Source organism: Saccostrea echinata, unplaced genomic scaffold, assembly GCF_033153115.1.
Source record: "Saccostrea echinata isolate AGI-Se365-2 ecotype Australia unplaced genomic scaffold, CSIRO_AGI_Sech_v1 ptg000029l, whole genome shotgun sequence".
Taxonomy (NCBI): domain Eukaryota; kingdom Metazoa; phylum Mollusca; class Bivalvia; order Ostreida; family Ostreidae; genus Saccostrea; species Saccostrea echinata.
The window spans coordinates 32,333,466-32,350,860 of NW_026889778.1; the positions used below are offsets into that span (position 1 = coordinate 32,333,466).

A 17,395-nucleotide genomic window follows, 5' to 3' on the forward strand; every position below is an offset into this window, starting at 1 on the left:
TGAAAATATTGTCAATTTAACTTTTAAAAAAGCTAAACAATTGAGTTCTCTTTTATAAAAATAGATCTGATCACAAAAAATTGTTCTATTTTATATTCCTCTAAAGCCACTGTCTTTTTATCATGTTTATGTGCCGTGTTATTCTTGCTTTCTACAAACTGAATAGGCCCCTAGTGACCCCCCCCCCCTTTTTTATTTACTAGACTACATTTTTTTTTCTTTTGAATGTCCCTACTTTTACAGTCATTTTTAAACAAAAAGGGTGCACATTATGTAACAACATTGCTTACATTTAAATATTGTGACAACATATTAAGTACATTGGTGTCTGATTTTTTTTTATTCAACGTAAGCAGTCTGGTCGAACCCCCAAACGGGGGTAACCGGAAAAAGGAAAACCATACCCCCAATCGGGGGTACGAGCATGCGCAGATGCTTAAAAATGTGCGTATTTCACGCAAAAAGTAGGGGTTTACAAAAATCGCCGGTGCAAAGTAACGGATTATTTGGCAAATGTAAATCCACTCGGAAATGATAGATTAAAGGTGCTTTTAGAGTTTGTATTTTACAAAAATACAACTTTATTGTACAAATATGGATTTATTCACTGGCAAAGTTGGCGATCTTTTGCTCCTTGACATGCAGGTATTCAAGATAAAATATTCAATAAACAGACAAAAGCAACTAATATTAAATTGAAATTATAAAAAAAAAATGTATTATTCTACCTTATATCTTTTATTTTCATAATAAAATACAAGAAAAAACGGTGCTAATATCGATTTATATATGATCGTGGGTTTCAGTCCGCGTTTCCTCTGACTAGCAATCAACGGTCTTTATTATCGATAATCATGACCAGAAAGTGTAACAAAAATACATATAAAAATAAAATTCAAATGAAAAATATCGTAGTTATAGTCTTTTATATCTTATAAGAATTAAATAAAATGTTTGGCAACTTGTTGTTGTAGTTTTTTTTTTTTTTTAGTAAATGCGATTGTTTGGGGAAAACACGATTATTTTTAATTTTATTTAAATCTAGATTCTAAATTAACATTTTCCTCATTCTTAGAATATTTTTCCTTGTGTTTTAAATTCCATAATCCTAATTGAGACGTCCTACAAAATAATAAATAATTTCAAGAAATGACGGAAAATATTCTGTTATTCCTACATTATAAATTCAAACTATGGAAAATTTAATCTGTTAATTTTTTTCTGTTGACGTTTTACCAAGTTCATAGCAGAAATAACATTATTATCGATCTTTTTCCTAAGATAGATGATATAGGCAAGTTTGTTTATATTGGATACGGCAAGAGTTACTGTTCTTGCGCATTGCATGACGGGACGGAAAACCCTCGTTTGGGGGTATACCCCCGTTCGGGGGTTCGACCAGACTGGTAAGCTGTTGAATGTAGGTCAAGCATGTGCTCTTGCACGAAGTATTTGCCCATAGTTCATAGAGTAAATAAATAATGATAATATTTATTGGACATGTTTATTTTGAGCATATTTATTCTAAAAAAAAATGGCTTTAAAATTATGTGTTTAACTAATGAATCATTTTTGATGTCGGAACATCAATGCTATTTATAGAATGACCTGTGGATGTTGGAAAAACCCACATGTGCATATAACAAGTGTATATTACTTTCACCGTGTGTACTATCTTTCACCAATTAATAAATTTTTCATGTTTATAAATATTTTTATTCAAATAAAAGCTTAATACTTAGTAACATATCAGTAAATTGCAATAAACATAAATAGAGAACTATTGCATCATACCACGTACCGCGATTCGCATCCAGTTCACCACAGGTGCGCAACATGTGTACAGTACACGCTGTGATTCTAGTGAATTGAATTGTTTTATTGAAAGATTAATAACTGATAACAATTTCAATGTATATCTTCTTCTTAAAATAGTCTGCCTTTAATAATTCATGCATAGCGGGAAGCATAGCGGCAATGTGTGATGCCTGGCTGGGGATCGTGAATGCATGGCGGTACCGCCATGCAAAAACGGTCTGGGGAAAACACTGCCCTTCCACCACGCTTGTTTCAGATGCTATTCTATTTTGATTTTTTAAAAATTTTATTGTAAAGTTAAAAAACCACTTCCGGTATCACGATTCCGGAATGACGATAGGATACACGTATCGTTGAGACACACGATCGATATTGTAATATCTATATTTTAAAGTTACAAATTATTACCTTATGTTCTTATGCAAATTATTAGTACTATTTTTATGTATGTAATGATAACCGAATTACTCTCTATTTTCCCGCACTTTTACCATGTGATGCTTGGGTGTACTAATATCTGACTACTGATGACCATGCAGTCTCCATTAAACAGTGAACCACACAACACGTGTTTTCATTTCAATATCCTTTGAAACAAGGATAACATAGATATATCACTGTATCGTTACAACTCAAATATGGAAGCATCCTACAAAGTATCTCAAGGAGACAAAATTTGACATGCACTGTTTTTAGAAGAGTTCAAGGTTGAATACTATCACTGCACCAAAAAATCACTGTCAAATTGGAAGTTATTTTTTCAATAAATGACTTTGACATATAAATGACTTTTGGATACATTCTTGAATATTGGTATGTATTGATATATTGACACACCCCTTATAGCTAAATCAAGAGATTGTGCCAGTGTGCCAGACCTGTTTTTATATATATATATATATATATATGCAAAGTTATTGTTCCTTAATTAAATACAGCAGTATATTACCAGTCATATCAAAAACAAAAGTAGCATAAACCTGAGAAAAATCCACTTTGTCAAATTGTTTTTTTTTTCTGTTAGAAAGTGTTCCACATTAGGCACTTAAATTTAATAGTGACTTTGCTTTGTTGACCTAAAATAAGGCTAACTGATTTTTTATGTCTTGTAGCATAAAGCCAGTATATGGAGCTCAGCATCCTCCCCTTCAAGTGATGCCAAAGGGGTAAGCTTAATTATTATATATGAAAATCTACAAGAGGAAGACAGGTGAGGTAACTCAGCATGTAATGTCTTGTGGCAGTCAGGCAGGCTCAATTCCTGGTGGCCAGATAGCTCAATTGGTAGAGCACATGACTAGTGATTCAGGGGGCCCAAGTTTGAATCCTGGTTTGGCCTGTTGTATTTTCTCTCCTAGCCAGTTACAATCTAATCCTCATGTAAGACTGTCCCAGCATACCATTAATCTTGTCATTGGCCATTTGCAAAATTATTTTCTTAAAAAACATTCTGATTGTACACACAAGTACTCTAAAGTTAATATTAAGAAGATGCTCGAGTTTCTGATTGACAATATCTATGTGGTTTTTGGAGACCAGGTCTTCCAACAATCTATTGGAATCAGGAATTCACCTGACCCCACCTCTGATGTTTTAGAGGTCCGTGTTTGCTCTGCTCCAAAATTCGTATTGTTTAATGGACCTTTGAGCTTGAATACTGTTCGTTATCTCCATTTCATAAATGCGACAGTCCTTAATTCCATACATTTCCTGTAATTCATCTTTTATTGTCAGTTGTACCTGTCAGTCAATATACTTGAGTGTTTACCACACACTTGCCTGCATTAAATAAGCTTCATGTTATAGGTGCATCAGATGACCTGTAATAGAGAGGCTTTTACATTTTTTTTTTTACTATTTTAATCTTTAAATGATTTTTTCAACGTAAGTTTCTCAGTTTTGAAGTATGCATCCCAAAGCGTGTTTAATTGTTTTTACTCTAGAAAAGAGGAACGTTCAAAAATGAGCAACAAGAGAGATGCTTTCCAAGACTTTGAGAACAACACATCAGATGCTTGGGATGATGGAGATGATGATCTGCTTATTATGGCAAATATTCAGATGTCACTACGTGATGTACGATCCACAGCACAAGCTGTCATGGAAAATCATAGCAAGCAGTTTAGTGCTCAAAACCAGCAGTCTTCTTCAAATGCTATCAAAGGTTAGAATGATAACAAGAGGTTCAATGTTAATGAAAAATCAAATTGTTATTTAGATGTACAGTCAAACCTGTTTTAAGAGGTCACCTTTGTGAAGTTTGGAAAGAGGCCACTAAAGACAGGTGGCCTCTTATTCCAGTTTGTCCTTGATATAGCCAGTCAATCAATAAACAAATAACATTTAACACTAAAGTTAAATGATTTAATTATCAGAGAATAAAAAAAGATCATTTTCCTTTTAATATTTATGCATACTACTTCATGTGTATTATCACTTAATCTTTCTCAAAGAATTCTATAAAGGTTTTGCACTTGTTTCTGTTCATACAAGTCAGTTAAAAAGTCACGTTTATCAGAGAGAAAAGCTGATGTTATACTGAAATTGAACAAACTCTTTTAATTGTCACTTAAAGATATGTATGTGCTTCACTATGGTAAATTTGCAAGTTCTTCTTTTTTAGACCCCTCCCCCCTCCCCTCAACACACACACACATAAAAGACAGTAGGAGAGGAAACATAAAAAGACAAATATTTCATCCAGAATATGTCATGAAACTCCCCCTTAAATATTATATTTCATCATGTTCAAGCAATGATCAGCACAGAGTGTGGTAAATTCCTCCCCTCAACAGTCTTGTTTAATCTGCAGTTTACTTACTTAATAAATTACTAAAGTAATGCCCTGTTCACACGAATGTGTATTAAATATCTAATTTGCAGTAAATTTATGCCCAGTAAAATAATTCGAATTAATAAACTAATGCGCATAAAAATTTTATATCTACAGTAAAGCTTTTCGGTAAGGCTGTTATGATGTCATTTTCAAATCACGTCACCTTATGCAGAGCAGATCAATTTGACATAATGTCATAGTGTCTCTGTACTTTCTCAAAGATTAAGGATATATGCTCCTCAGCCAGGAAGGATTACTCTTTAATTTATTATTTAATTCAAAAAAGTTTCAAAATGAAGCTTGAAATCTTTTCTTGCAACAATTTTCATTTCACGCATCTCAATGTGATTAATGGTTCTTTGAAGTCTTAGAAACAGCCTTCTAAAAAGTTGACATTACAAATAAAAGTATTTTAAAAGTACACAAAAGTATTTAAAAAGGTTCAATATTTAAAGAAATTCAATTTCCTTTAATCTAGCCTTAGATATCAATGTTTATTGGAATGATGTGAAATTTTAAGTGATTTATGGTGTTTTGCAATGATAGGAAATGCATTATATACTATGAATTGTAAAATAATTGAAGTAAATAAAAGAAACTAAAAATCATGCAACTTTCTTCAAATGCCTGGATACCTATTGTTTTTTTATCCTTAAAAAATATATGTTGCTCAATTTTCAGTTTGAAAATTATAAGTTAGTGTTTTCTGAAAATTTGAGATTTACTGATTTTCCCTGTATAATATGATTAACTTTAATGATGAAATTTGAAGAATTATTGTGGGTAAATACACATTACTTTGAGAATTCAGAGACATTTTTTGTGAGCATTTTCAATTATTAAGGTCTGATTTTCAGAACCTGAGGATCAGACTCCCTTAACATATTTTCTCTTTGTTTTTCCCTCAAAAATAGTACAAGTACCTATATCTGACCACTGACATGTGGCATGTGACTTAATTAGCCATTACACATCTGTCAGAATTTAATTCAAATTAGCTTTGCTTAGCTAATGGAGCTAATGTGAATTAATTTGATACACAGTAAATTAATTCAAATCAAAGTAATTCGTATCAAATTCTCTGTGTGAACATGGTTCAAATTTAATTTGCAGTAACTTACATATAATTCGAATAAAAATTGTGAACAGGGTATCAGTTTAATTTTTTTATAAAACCATTAAAAGTTTTAATAGAAAAGGCACACATAAAGTTGACCAAAGAGGTGTTACGCAGATTGATATTTTGCAAATATATGCAGTAGAGCATAACTGTCTATCAATCGTCTTCTGATGGTGTAATTCTGGAGATTATCTAGGCACATTGTGTATGTTGTATATACAAAAGCAGCAATAAGGTTTCTACATAGAATCAAAATTTAATACCCAGTAGGTGTGAAAATATCAGTTGTCAGCTTAGGTATGCCTCAATGTGAACATTGTAAGTAGTGATGAATGAAAATCCTTAAATTACAAAAAGCTAGGCTTTAAGAATTATTTTCTTTAGAAATGAGAAAAAGTGTTTATTAATCATGGAAAAATTATTTTTTTATTTTCAAATTTCAATAGACCATGTTAAAAATAATTACATGTAATTTTATAAAGTGGGTAATGGTCTAACAGAACATATTATTTTTTATTAACACAATCAACAATAAAAATTGAGTTCAGCGTATCTAATTTGTTAATTGATTTAAGGGGGGACCTATGTCCGAAAACTCTTTGTGTGAAATTTTTGAAACTTTGATATTCTCTTTATTTTCACTTGCTTATAAATATTAGTTAATAAAAAATATACCTTCATATGTTAATTTTCACGCCACAGCATGTGCAAGAACAGACTGTTCTAGTCTAAAATGCAAAGAAACTATTGATTTTTAGACAGAATCAATTTTACTAAAAATGCATTAAAACTAAGCCAAAATGATAAAAGAATTCTTTTATCATTTTGGCTTAGTTTTAATGCATTTTTAGTAAAATCTTAAATCAATATTTATTAAAATCAGCAGACTTATAGATTTAAAATGATAGCAATCTTACTGGAATTAATGCAGCACAAATATTTTTTTTTCTCGAGCACAACATTAGTATTATTCCATTTTCAATACAGTAATTTTTTTTTTCAAATTTGTCTTGTATTATAGTAATTAATACATTTTGAAGAAAAATTCTGTTATTATTTTGATAATGAAAAATGTATACCTTTATACACAAATAAATGAGAAATATTTAGTTTTCATATTGTTTTCTAAGAAATTGGCCTTTCTGCACTAAGACAATAGTAAGTTAACATTAACAAACACATAATTGTAGAAAATGCAAAAAAAATATTATGAGGAAATTAGTTGGTTTTAAGATTTAAAGACTATCTACAATGATTTTTTATTCTACCTTATATTTCACGCATTTGGTTCCCCCCCCCCCCCCCCCCCCATCACGATATCTACACCACATATACACACACAATAGAAATAAACACTGTTTCGAAGAGGTTTATTGGGTAAATACAAGTTGTATACTATCAATTAAGCATACCTTTGTGTGCCAAGCCACTTTGAGTTCATAATTATGATGGATCTTGCTCTAAACTAAATGTCATTGAAGCGCACATTTTTTTTTTCTCATTTGAAATTGCTAAGAATGTTTTTCAATCAGCAAGAGATAATAACAAATTCTACTTTCAATTTTGGCAAATCTTTAATTTGTGATACATGAATAGGTACCTAACTACTAACATGTAGACCTTATTTTGTAATATCACAATTACATGTAAACACATTAGTGCAACTCCTTATGAAGGAGTAACAAGGCGCCGCTATTGTGACATCAAACACAGCTGCTCTGACGTCCAACGACATAGGTCCCTCCTTAATAGACCAACAAGTATATAATTATCCAAGCAAATATTCAATACTTATAAATTAATAAATTTTGCAAATTATCTACTTCTATAGTATATCTTCTTCTCCTAAACCAATTGCAGGATTTTAAACAAAGTATTTCTTCCTGCTATAAGCCTGTAATTAATTGTCAGTAGAAACTATGATATATTACTGGAATTATTCCATCAGCATTGGTAAAAATTCAATTTGCCTGCGTTTGCATGGGATTTCATCTAGTGTTTAAAAAAACAAGATAGAATCATGGCAATGAAAGCAATGGCTGTCTATTTCAGTGTAAATAATGTTGTGGGTTAGGATTTGAGTGACTGCATGCCACATTACATGAGTGGCCGTTTAATCCAGTTAAAATATATTGGAAAAATCATCGGGGGGATTTGAAAGTGGCTGTTGATTTCAATTGGCCGCTAAGACAGTTTTGACTGTATTTCAAATTCCCATATTTTTAATCAAGATTTTTGTGTTACCAAAAGCGTATCTCATTTGCAGCAGAAATATTTTTTCTCATATATCAACTGCAACAGACAAAAAAAACCTTACTTGTTCAAGCCAGGGTCATAGGATGTAATTTGCTATGTCTACATTCAGAACATGTGACAGCTATCCCATCTGCAACATCATCTCATGGGGCAGGCCCAGGTGTTGGAGTCCGTCTGAACAGGGGATGGAAACCCCCCAAGTCTACACCCATCAGATTTACCAAGGAAGCAGTTCCTGACAGAGAAGCTACTAAGCTAGAGAAGTTCCGATCTGTGCTGGCTGGTCCAAACACAGACCTGGGTAACTAGAACTATTTAAATCATCACTAGGGCAAAACAGATTATTTAAATATCTATTTAAATAAGGAAAGCCATTAACTTTCATATAAAACTCGAACTTTGAGTTTTCCATATGTAAGTCTTGAATGTCTGAAATTTATATAAAAGGAGAAAATAGATCATTTTATTTACATTACATTTATTTCAATTATTGGAATACTAAAAGATAATCCATTTTGCTATCATTAAAAAAATGAATATAAAAAGATTGTCATTTATCGTATTTTGTTTTATTTCCGAAGAGTCCTTTGGTTTCAGTGATTTTTTTCTACGCACTGGGAAAGTGTCCAGTACCGGTTCAATTGGGAAAAATAGCATTGAAATAGAACAAAGGAGAATTTTCTGTCATTTAAACAAATGAAACGTATTTTGCGTTTATTCCAACATCATTACCTATTACTCCGTGTTTTAAAGATAAACTACAAGTATTTATTGTTTTTCATATCAATGCCCCTTGTTTTAGCATTTTCATGCTTTCAATTTTTCAAAATGTATGACACTATGCAGTCTACACCACAGGTCCTGCCATATTACGACTAATCTCCACTTTCGATTTAAGCAGAAGTGAAACAATTAGTCAACTTGTACAATGTTTCATACAAAAAGAAATACGATGTCATCGTAGGCTGTTGCTTGTCACTGGAATTGGGAATTTTTAGTCTCAAAATTGGGAAAAATTAACGTTTTTTGGCATTGGGAATGGTACCGTTTATCGGTACCAGTTATATAAGGAAAAAAATCGCTGGGTTTCTATAATTTCATTTACAAACCAAGGCAAGATCAAGATAATATGTTTATATGAAAAAATATTCACTCACCCAATCGGACAAGTACATCAATAGTTTCACTTGCCAGAACTGAGATTTCACTTGCCCCAGGCAATCAGACATTTATTAATGTTGTCCCTGCGTTTAAAACACACTACTGACAAACAGAATGCCAGAGGAAGTATAAAATTCTTGTTCCATCCACAAACTTGCAATAGAGCATCAATTAAATGTAAAACTTGTCTTTATTGTTTATTATCATAGCAAAATCTGTAAGAGCATATTGAAATAAGGGAGTGTTCTGACTGTAATCGGTTACAGGCAGGGCAAAATTAAAATTTGTATTTTAAACTTATTGTTTTATTTTCATTTTAAACAAGAGGCCCAAAATTTACATGAGAATACTTTGAAAATCTTCTTCTCAAGAAAGCAGGGTCATAATTAGTCACTGTATTATACACAACCATTTTCAAGTAGTGTAATTTCAAGTTTGTTCAAATTATAACCCAGGGGTAGGGTACTCAAGATGACTCAGGTAAGCAGTTGGCCCATGGGCCTTTTGTTTTTAAAATGAAACTTAATACCTTTGTAATGAAATATCACTGTACCTCAGATCCCAAAATGTAGTTGTATTTGACATGTATTGAACATGTTTTAAGCTAGCTTCAAGAAAGAATTGCAGTTCATTATTTTTTTTCTAGATGAGTTAAGGAAACTTAGCTGGTCTGGAATACCAAAACTTGTACGAGCAACAGCCTGGAAAATTTTATCTGTAAGTACAGCCATAAGTGGAAGAATTTAGAATTTTCCAGACTCTCTCAGGATTAAGTAAGAGCAGTGAGATTTAATTTCTTTAGACTTGGAATTGGGACAGTTAGACTCACTGTAAAATGAAAAGATGATTGAAAGCAGCATATCTTCAGTATAACAGCGTACTTGTAATTAGTTCTTCACATTTAATTTATCAAACTTTATTTACTTCATTTTAAATGAAATCATATTTTTATATGCAACAAATTTTCCTAAAACATGTTTTTGCTTTTCTGTTTAACTGGATTAGATATAAGAATTTAGTAGAAAGCTTGCTGATTCACCTTTATCATTCACCATGATTACATTTTGACATTGTTGTCAAATTGATCAATTTTTAGTATCGAGTTACTCATCTGCCTTGCTGATTAAGTAATTCAAAATTTAAAACTTTTTAATAAGTACACTTAAGTATGATAAATATTTAGTTTTGATTTCATGGAACTTTGGAATGATTATCAAAATCCAACATAAATACATTTTCATGAATTTCAATATCATGATCTCAACCATTCATTATTGCCTGTAAAACTCTATCTGTCAACTACTTGTCCCAAAAAGTCATAGACAGGGTATATTATTTAGTTTTTCTTCGCTAATGTAATGTAACTAAAAACCTTTTTTGCTAGTAACTATGGAGAATATATAGTTTATTGAACTGTCTTTTTACAATCATGACGTGTCCATGACCATAAGCTAGACAATGCTTTGCTACTTACTGAGTTGCTAATGAATGCTAATGTTGTTAAATCCTTAATCCCTGCTAGGTAACTGACATAAAGAAATAGGAGCTTGGAAAGGTGAATGTGTTTGACAGAAATGAAAACATTGAAGAAATATTGCATGGTTTTATTTTTCCTAGTACTTAAATACTGATTTTAGCATTCAATACTCGTACCTTTTGATGAATACTCAGTAACCAGTTACTCATTAACAACCCTAATTTTGAGAGATATACACAGAAAGCAGATATTGTGTATGAGATTTCAGTTTTCAGGGTTATCTCCCTGCCTGTGTGGATAGAAGGGAGCCTACTCTACAGAGAAAACGCCATGAGTACTTTGGATTTATAGAGCAATATTATGACACACGGCATCAAGAGATTCATCAGGACACTTTCAGACAAGTAAGTTTCACTAAATAAAAGCCTTCATTGCTTTCTATGAACAGATAAAAAATTCTCCTTGTGAAAATGTGAAATACAGTTTGCACTATTCTCAATCAGATTGCTGAAAATTTTTAGAGTTCACTACTTTTAGAAAATGTTTCATCCTTTTGAGCACAGAATAGGTTGATCTATGCTGACTATAACCAGTCTAGCTAATCATTCATCATGTATATTCCACTGAAATCAAACCCTGAAAAAAGTATCTAGTATGCATATATATTGGAAAAGTAAGTGAGGATAGGAGTGTGCTCCATTCCTGTAACAACCTGACCTTTTGTTTGGCATGTGTTTCCAGCAACATTTAGGTCTTGGCACAGTAAGTAAATTCCAGTCATGCTTCTCTCTAATTCCTGCTGCTATTAATAGACTGTTCATAACATTGCTGCATTCCTTCATATTCTTTTACAATGAAATATACAATAAAACTTGTCTAATTTGGATGACATGTATTTCAAAATCTTGTGTATTACGATGTAAATTTCTAGTCTCTTTCATTAACTTAAAATTGTTTGAAATGTTTTTAATCAGGAAAGTTGTCTACTCCGACCAATTTCTATGTGGTGTCTCGATTAGACAAGTTATACTGTTACAGTAGTAATTTACCACTCAACACTGCCAATAAAATCAAACATACTTAATAAATCTCTAACTGTATGTATGAAAAATCATATAACCATAACTAAGATTATATGCTCAGTTCAACCAAGAACTTGAGTTTGTATTTCTGATGAAATATTTTACATATTTTATCTGTCAGGTATTTTAGCACAATTGTTATACCTTTAAAAATTGCTTCCTATATAAATCTGTACAAAAAAGTCTAACATTTCCAATGTTTTACTGCCTGACCGCAGAGTGAGATATTGGACCTGTCAATGAGATATTGGACAGCTTATATCACACTGTGAGCAGGATCAGCTAACTCTTATTTGCATTCATTCGACAGTGACAGAATTGATCCAGATTTACAGCGGTGTGGGTAAAAGGAATTTACGTTATGGAAGCTAGCACAAGATACGTTTGTCAAAAAAAAAAACCCATAAAATAAAAGGTATAACAAAACATTTATTGACTGGGTTCGAGAGCAAAATGCATTTTGTCGACCCCTTGAACCAAACTGTTTGCATTCGGCCTAATGGCCTCAGGCAAACAGTTTTGTTCTTGGATCTGACAAAAAATATTTAGCTCTTGAACCCAGTCAATAAATATATAATGTTTCATATCTCTCTCTATAATAGCATTAGAAAGATATTAATTTTTACCTACTCTTTATTTATCTAGCTAATTCTCTGTAATGGCTTTGTGTCCATCTACAAAAAAGGTTTACCTGATGTATTCCCTTTGAATCCCATAGAGGTGTTATCTTTTTCTCAGCTCACCTGAGCTGAATGCTCAAGTAAGCTTTTCTGAAAACATATCGTCTGTCATCTGTCTGGAAACTTTTCACATTTTTTAACTTCTTCTCCAGAACCACTGGGCTAATTTCAGCCAAACTTGCCACAAAGGATCCTTGGGTAAGGAGGATTCAAGTTTGCTCAAATAAAGGGCCACACCCTCTTTCAAGGGAAGATAATTAAGAATTAATTAAAATTTGGTGGCATTTAAAAATCTTCTCATGAATCATTTGACCAAAAAAGTTGATACTTAAACAAAACCTTTGTTACGTAGTGTAGATTCTTTAGAACGACAAAGCCAGGGTTAGAAACTCCCTAAAATTACAACTCGCAAATAATTGCGAGTACCAAGAAAGTGAACTCGCAATTTTATAAGACTACTCGCAATTTTCATATAAAGTTAAATTTAAATAAATTAAATACATGTACATGTAACTTAAGGAAAAAATAACTACTGTACAATACACAGAATACAACTACAGTGTGACTTTTATTTAAATTACTGATTTAAATCAAAAGCATCGTGTTCTGTCATATTATATAATTTTGCTACAGTTTCAATGCAAAAAAAATCAACTCGCAAGTTTTTGCGAGTTACCTAATTTTTAACTCGCAATATGGGAATTCTAACTCGCATTTTGCGAATTGTATATAGTGAATTTCGAACCCTGAAAGCCATGATAAGTCTTATTGAAAAGGAAGCATCCCCAAGTAGTGTAGATTCAAATTTGTTCAATTCATGACCCCTAGGGATAGGGTTGGGCCACAATGGGGGATCAGAGCTTTACATAGAAATATTATAGGAAAAAATCTTTTAATATCTTCTTAAGAACAGCAAAGCCATGATTAGTAAAATTTGAAATGGAAGCATCCTCAGGTTTTGTTTCTTTTGTGTTCGTTTATTGTTTAACGTCCCTCTCAAGAATTTTTCACTCATATGGATGCCACCACTTGCCGGTGGAGAGCTGCAAATTTTGACCTATGCTCGGCACTCAGGGTCATTGAGCAGTGAGGGATATTTTTTTTTTCTTGCCAGCACCTACTGCGACATGGGATCTCGGTTTATACGGTCTCATCCGAAGGACCGGTCTCCACGTCCCACAGTGGGATTCAAACCCACGACATAAGGATCAACTCCTTACTCCGCGACTCTAGAGCAAACGCTCAAACCACTGTACCACGCGGGCGAAGAAACATCCTCAGGTAGTGTAGATTCAAGTTTGTTCAAATCATGACCTCCGGGGATAGGTTTGGGCCACAATTGGGGATCAAAGTTTTACATAAAAATATATAGGAAAAAATCTGATGATGAAGAAAAGCAGGGCCATATTTACTCATGTGAGTGTTGTGGCCCATGGGCCTCTTGTTAGATTTTTCCCCCTTCCTACAAAGTTCAGATGGATTTATTATTTGCTAACCTGTTCATTGCCTACATAAACATGTTTTTTAGCTCACCTGAGCTGAAAGTTCAAGTGAGCTTATTTGATCAAAGAGGTTTCCATCTGTCTGTAAACTTTACACATTTTGGCTTCTCAATAAAAACCACTGCGTCTACACTAACCATAGCAGGCACATATCATCCTTGGATATAAAAGGGAATTTAAATTGTTCAAATGAAGAGCCCTTTTCCAAACGAAGAAATCAAGATAAGAAAAATTTAGGGTCAGTTCATTAAAAAATCTTCTTAAGAATCACAGCCAGTTAAGATGAAATTTTTGTGAAAGCTTCCTAGGTAGTATTCAAATCATGGTCCCTATGAGTAGGGTGGGGCCACAATAGGGGATCAATTTTTAGCTCACCTCAACGAAGTTGGGGGAGCTTATGTAATACCATCGGTGTTGGCGTCCCAGGTTAAAGTTTTTGGTGCAGTTTTCTTTTCAAGTACATCTGTGCCTTATATTAATCAAAGATGCATGGAGGATGCTTCTAGTATGTTTCATTGTACCAGTCAAGGTTTCAGATGCTGCAATTTCAGCTGAAGAATGACCAGGTTAATGTTTTTGGAGTAGGTTAAAGTTATTAGAGCAGATTAAGTTTTTGGAGCAGATACATCTAAGGATGCACACTACCAAGCTTGCTTCAGATGCTGGATCTGACCGACAATTTCCGGATGAGTGACCAGGTTAAAGTTTTTGGAGCAGGTCTCATTTCCAAGTAACTTTAAGCCCTTTGTTGACAAACTTGCATGGATGATACATTTAAAGATGCACACTATCTGGCTTGCTTCGGATGCTGTATCTGACCAACATTTCCAGATGAGTGACCAGGCTAAAGCAATCTAATTAAAATTAGATGTTCTGAATCTGCTACTGCTTCTCAAACATCTAACAACATCCCATTCGGGGTCATGTAAGAGCGACCTTTCAATAATGTACAATAATATATATTTGCTTTAATCAGAGCTTATAATTAGTTTGTTTACATATGTATGTACTACGTACAAACACTCTCCCAAAATCTTTTTAGTACATTACTGTGAAGACAATTGGACTAGAGATTCCCATATTTTTCAACAATACATTTAGATAAAACAGGCTTCTGGTTCTCTAGCTCTGTGTTTCTAATTTATATATTTACACAGCTGCTGGTTTGTAAATTCTCTCGGTTTTCAAATGTGATAATTTTGATATGTACATGAAAAGTGGGATGTTTGCTCACTATAATTTAACTATATGCATTGACTTCTGTATATAAAACATTTTGTTCATTAATTAGGAAATAAATCTAAAAGCCTTTATTTTCTGATGAACAAAATATTTAATGTAGTCAACTTAAACCTTCACCATGAGCTGCTATTTGGGGGTATCGCAGTGTGTCACAAAACGCATCTCATTTTGATTTGATCTTGATCCAAGAGCCCCTATACACTGCACACTAAAGAGTTCCAATTCCATGATATTTTGTTACAGTTAAGGACATACGCAAGGTACAGTGTACCTTACCTACTGATAATTTTTCAAGATATTCTTAATTTAAGATTATAGTGCCATCAGATGTTCATAGACAAAAAAAATCAGCATGCATTACCAGGGGTTTTGAAAAGATATCAATTGATGAAAATTCTTGTATAATTCAAACAAAAATACACAAAAATTACTCAACATATATTCTAGATGTTTTGTTTATCCAAATTTGTTTTAAAAGAAGTGTACAACAGCATATATAGACATTAAAATGTAGCACACAGTTCCTTTAAGTATTGGAACTCTTCAACTCCAGGGAAAAAGACAATAAAGTTCAAACTATGTTGCGTATGTCCTTATATATAAGGTGATCTGCCCTCAAATCTGAACTGAAATGAATTGAAATCTACTCTGTTTTAACCAATCTATAATCAAGCATTTTTGACTCTTTTTTTTTAAACCAAGATAGATTAATTAAAAAATTATGTGCATGTACCGTATAACGGGTATTTTCTGCGGTTGGAAATTTTTGCGATTTAACCCCTAAAAGATAGCAAATTAATTTCTGCGTTTTCAATTTCTGCAGTTGTACTATCCCGCAAAAATTTATTTACGGGGTATGCTCATGTACTAAACTTTATGAATTATCAGAACGCTGATATGTTTTATAAATTCATTAAGACATATTGATCAAAGGTGCATGAGAACTGGTATTAAGCTATTAAGCTTAATTAAACTACTATCTTTTAGTTAGTTTTTGTAAAAATATTTCGAGTACTAATTGAAATGAATTAATGCAGTGTCAGTCCATCCAAACAACAATACAAATCTTTATTCTAACAGACGTTTTATGCGATCTATTCAAATATATAGATAATGATAATAAATGCATCCAAGCCATATTCTAAAATACATTTCTAGATAACTGCCATCAAAATTAATTTGGTGTTTATATTTTAAGCTAAAACAAACAGTTGCATAATCTAGTACCCCAAAGTTGACGGTTAAAAATCACAGGTGTTATGTGCATGGAGGCATAACTAATCCTGTCAGTCGTATGCATTAGGTAAAATTCACGAGACAATCGAGCCACATTGTGTATACAAGCAGTAATTATTGTCTCCATATAAAACACAAGATTGAAAAAAAATGTTTAAAAAAGAAAAGCTACCATGTGTTGTTTGCAGCTATCGGAGTTTGGACTAATAATTGCGAAATAGTTACAAGAAAAGATGTTTTTGTATCAACTTATTTAATTGATATTATTTACAGGAAGGTTTTGATTCAATATGTTTTGGACAATCCTGACATCTAAAATCTTCAAATTTCGATGACACCCGTATTTTCTCGCTAATGAGGATGCACTCTCTACCATTGGCTCATACATTCACCTCTGTCATTGGCTCGCGTACATCACAGTGTTAAGCACAAGAAATAATACGTTTGTTTCAATTCATTATAATTAAATTCCTGCACTAATATTTGTCTTTTAATGTACATATTTAATAAGTAGATCTAAAACTATTAGTTTAGTTTGAATCAATCATTGGAATATCATGTTTTTTACCTTAAGTCAAAAATCTTGACGCAAGCCCATTGCAGAGGTGTCTGAGAGAGGAACGAACGACAACTCTGCAAGGGAGATTGACGAGGATGTGGCCACTCATGAGTCTGCGGACGCATCGATTTTTAAAAAAACCTTGCGTTCCAAATAATTTTGCTGTGTCCAGTACGCAGGTTCTTGCGTTAATGAGAACCCTGTCAGACATACGCACCACTTATCATAATTGCATGTACATAATATCTGAATGAATATTGAAAAATATTTTGCGATTGTAATTTTTGCAGATTTGTCCTATCCGCAAAATTCCGCAAAAATTGGACAACGGCAGAAAATACCCATTATACGGTATTTTCCCTCTTTAGTATTTGTGTTCTCCAGTACTTCTAAAAAAAATCCTGGAGATAAATGGCTGGTACTCTA

General features: G+C 32.7%; 1 protein-coding gene across 2 annotated transcripts in view; it reads left to right on the forward strand.

Moving 5' to 3' along the window:
* The window catches only part of LOC133195813 (TBC1 domain family member 22B-like), a 56,793-nt gene that overhangs the window by 3,167 nt on the left and 36,231 nt on the right, over nt 1-17,395 (forward strand). Inside the window, exons 2-7 of one of the 2 annotated variants that reach the window (XM_061331764.1) lie at nt 2,931-2,984; nt 3,762-3,982; nt 8,140-8,331; nt 9,838-9,908; nt 10,944-11,072; nt 11,410-11,430. In XM_061331764.1, the coding sequence (XP_061187748.1) occupies nt 2,931-2,984; nt 3,762-3,982; nt 8,140-8,331; nt 9,838-9,908; nt 10,944-11,072; nt 11,410-11,430 (688 nt within the window). The remainder of the gene's footprint in view (nt 1-2,930; nt 2,985-3,761; nt 3,983-8,139; nt 8,332-9,837; nt 9,909-10,943; nt 11,073-11,409; nt 11,431-17,395) is intronic. The other variant, XM_061331765.1, reaches the window with a different exon arrangement.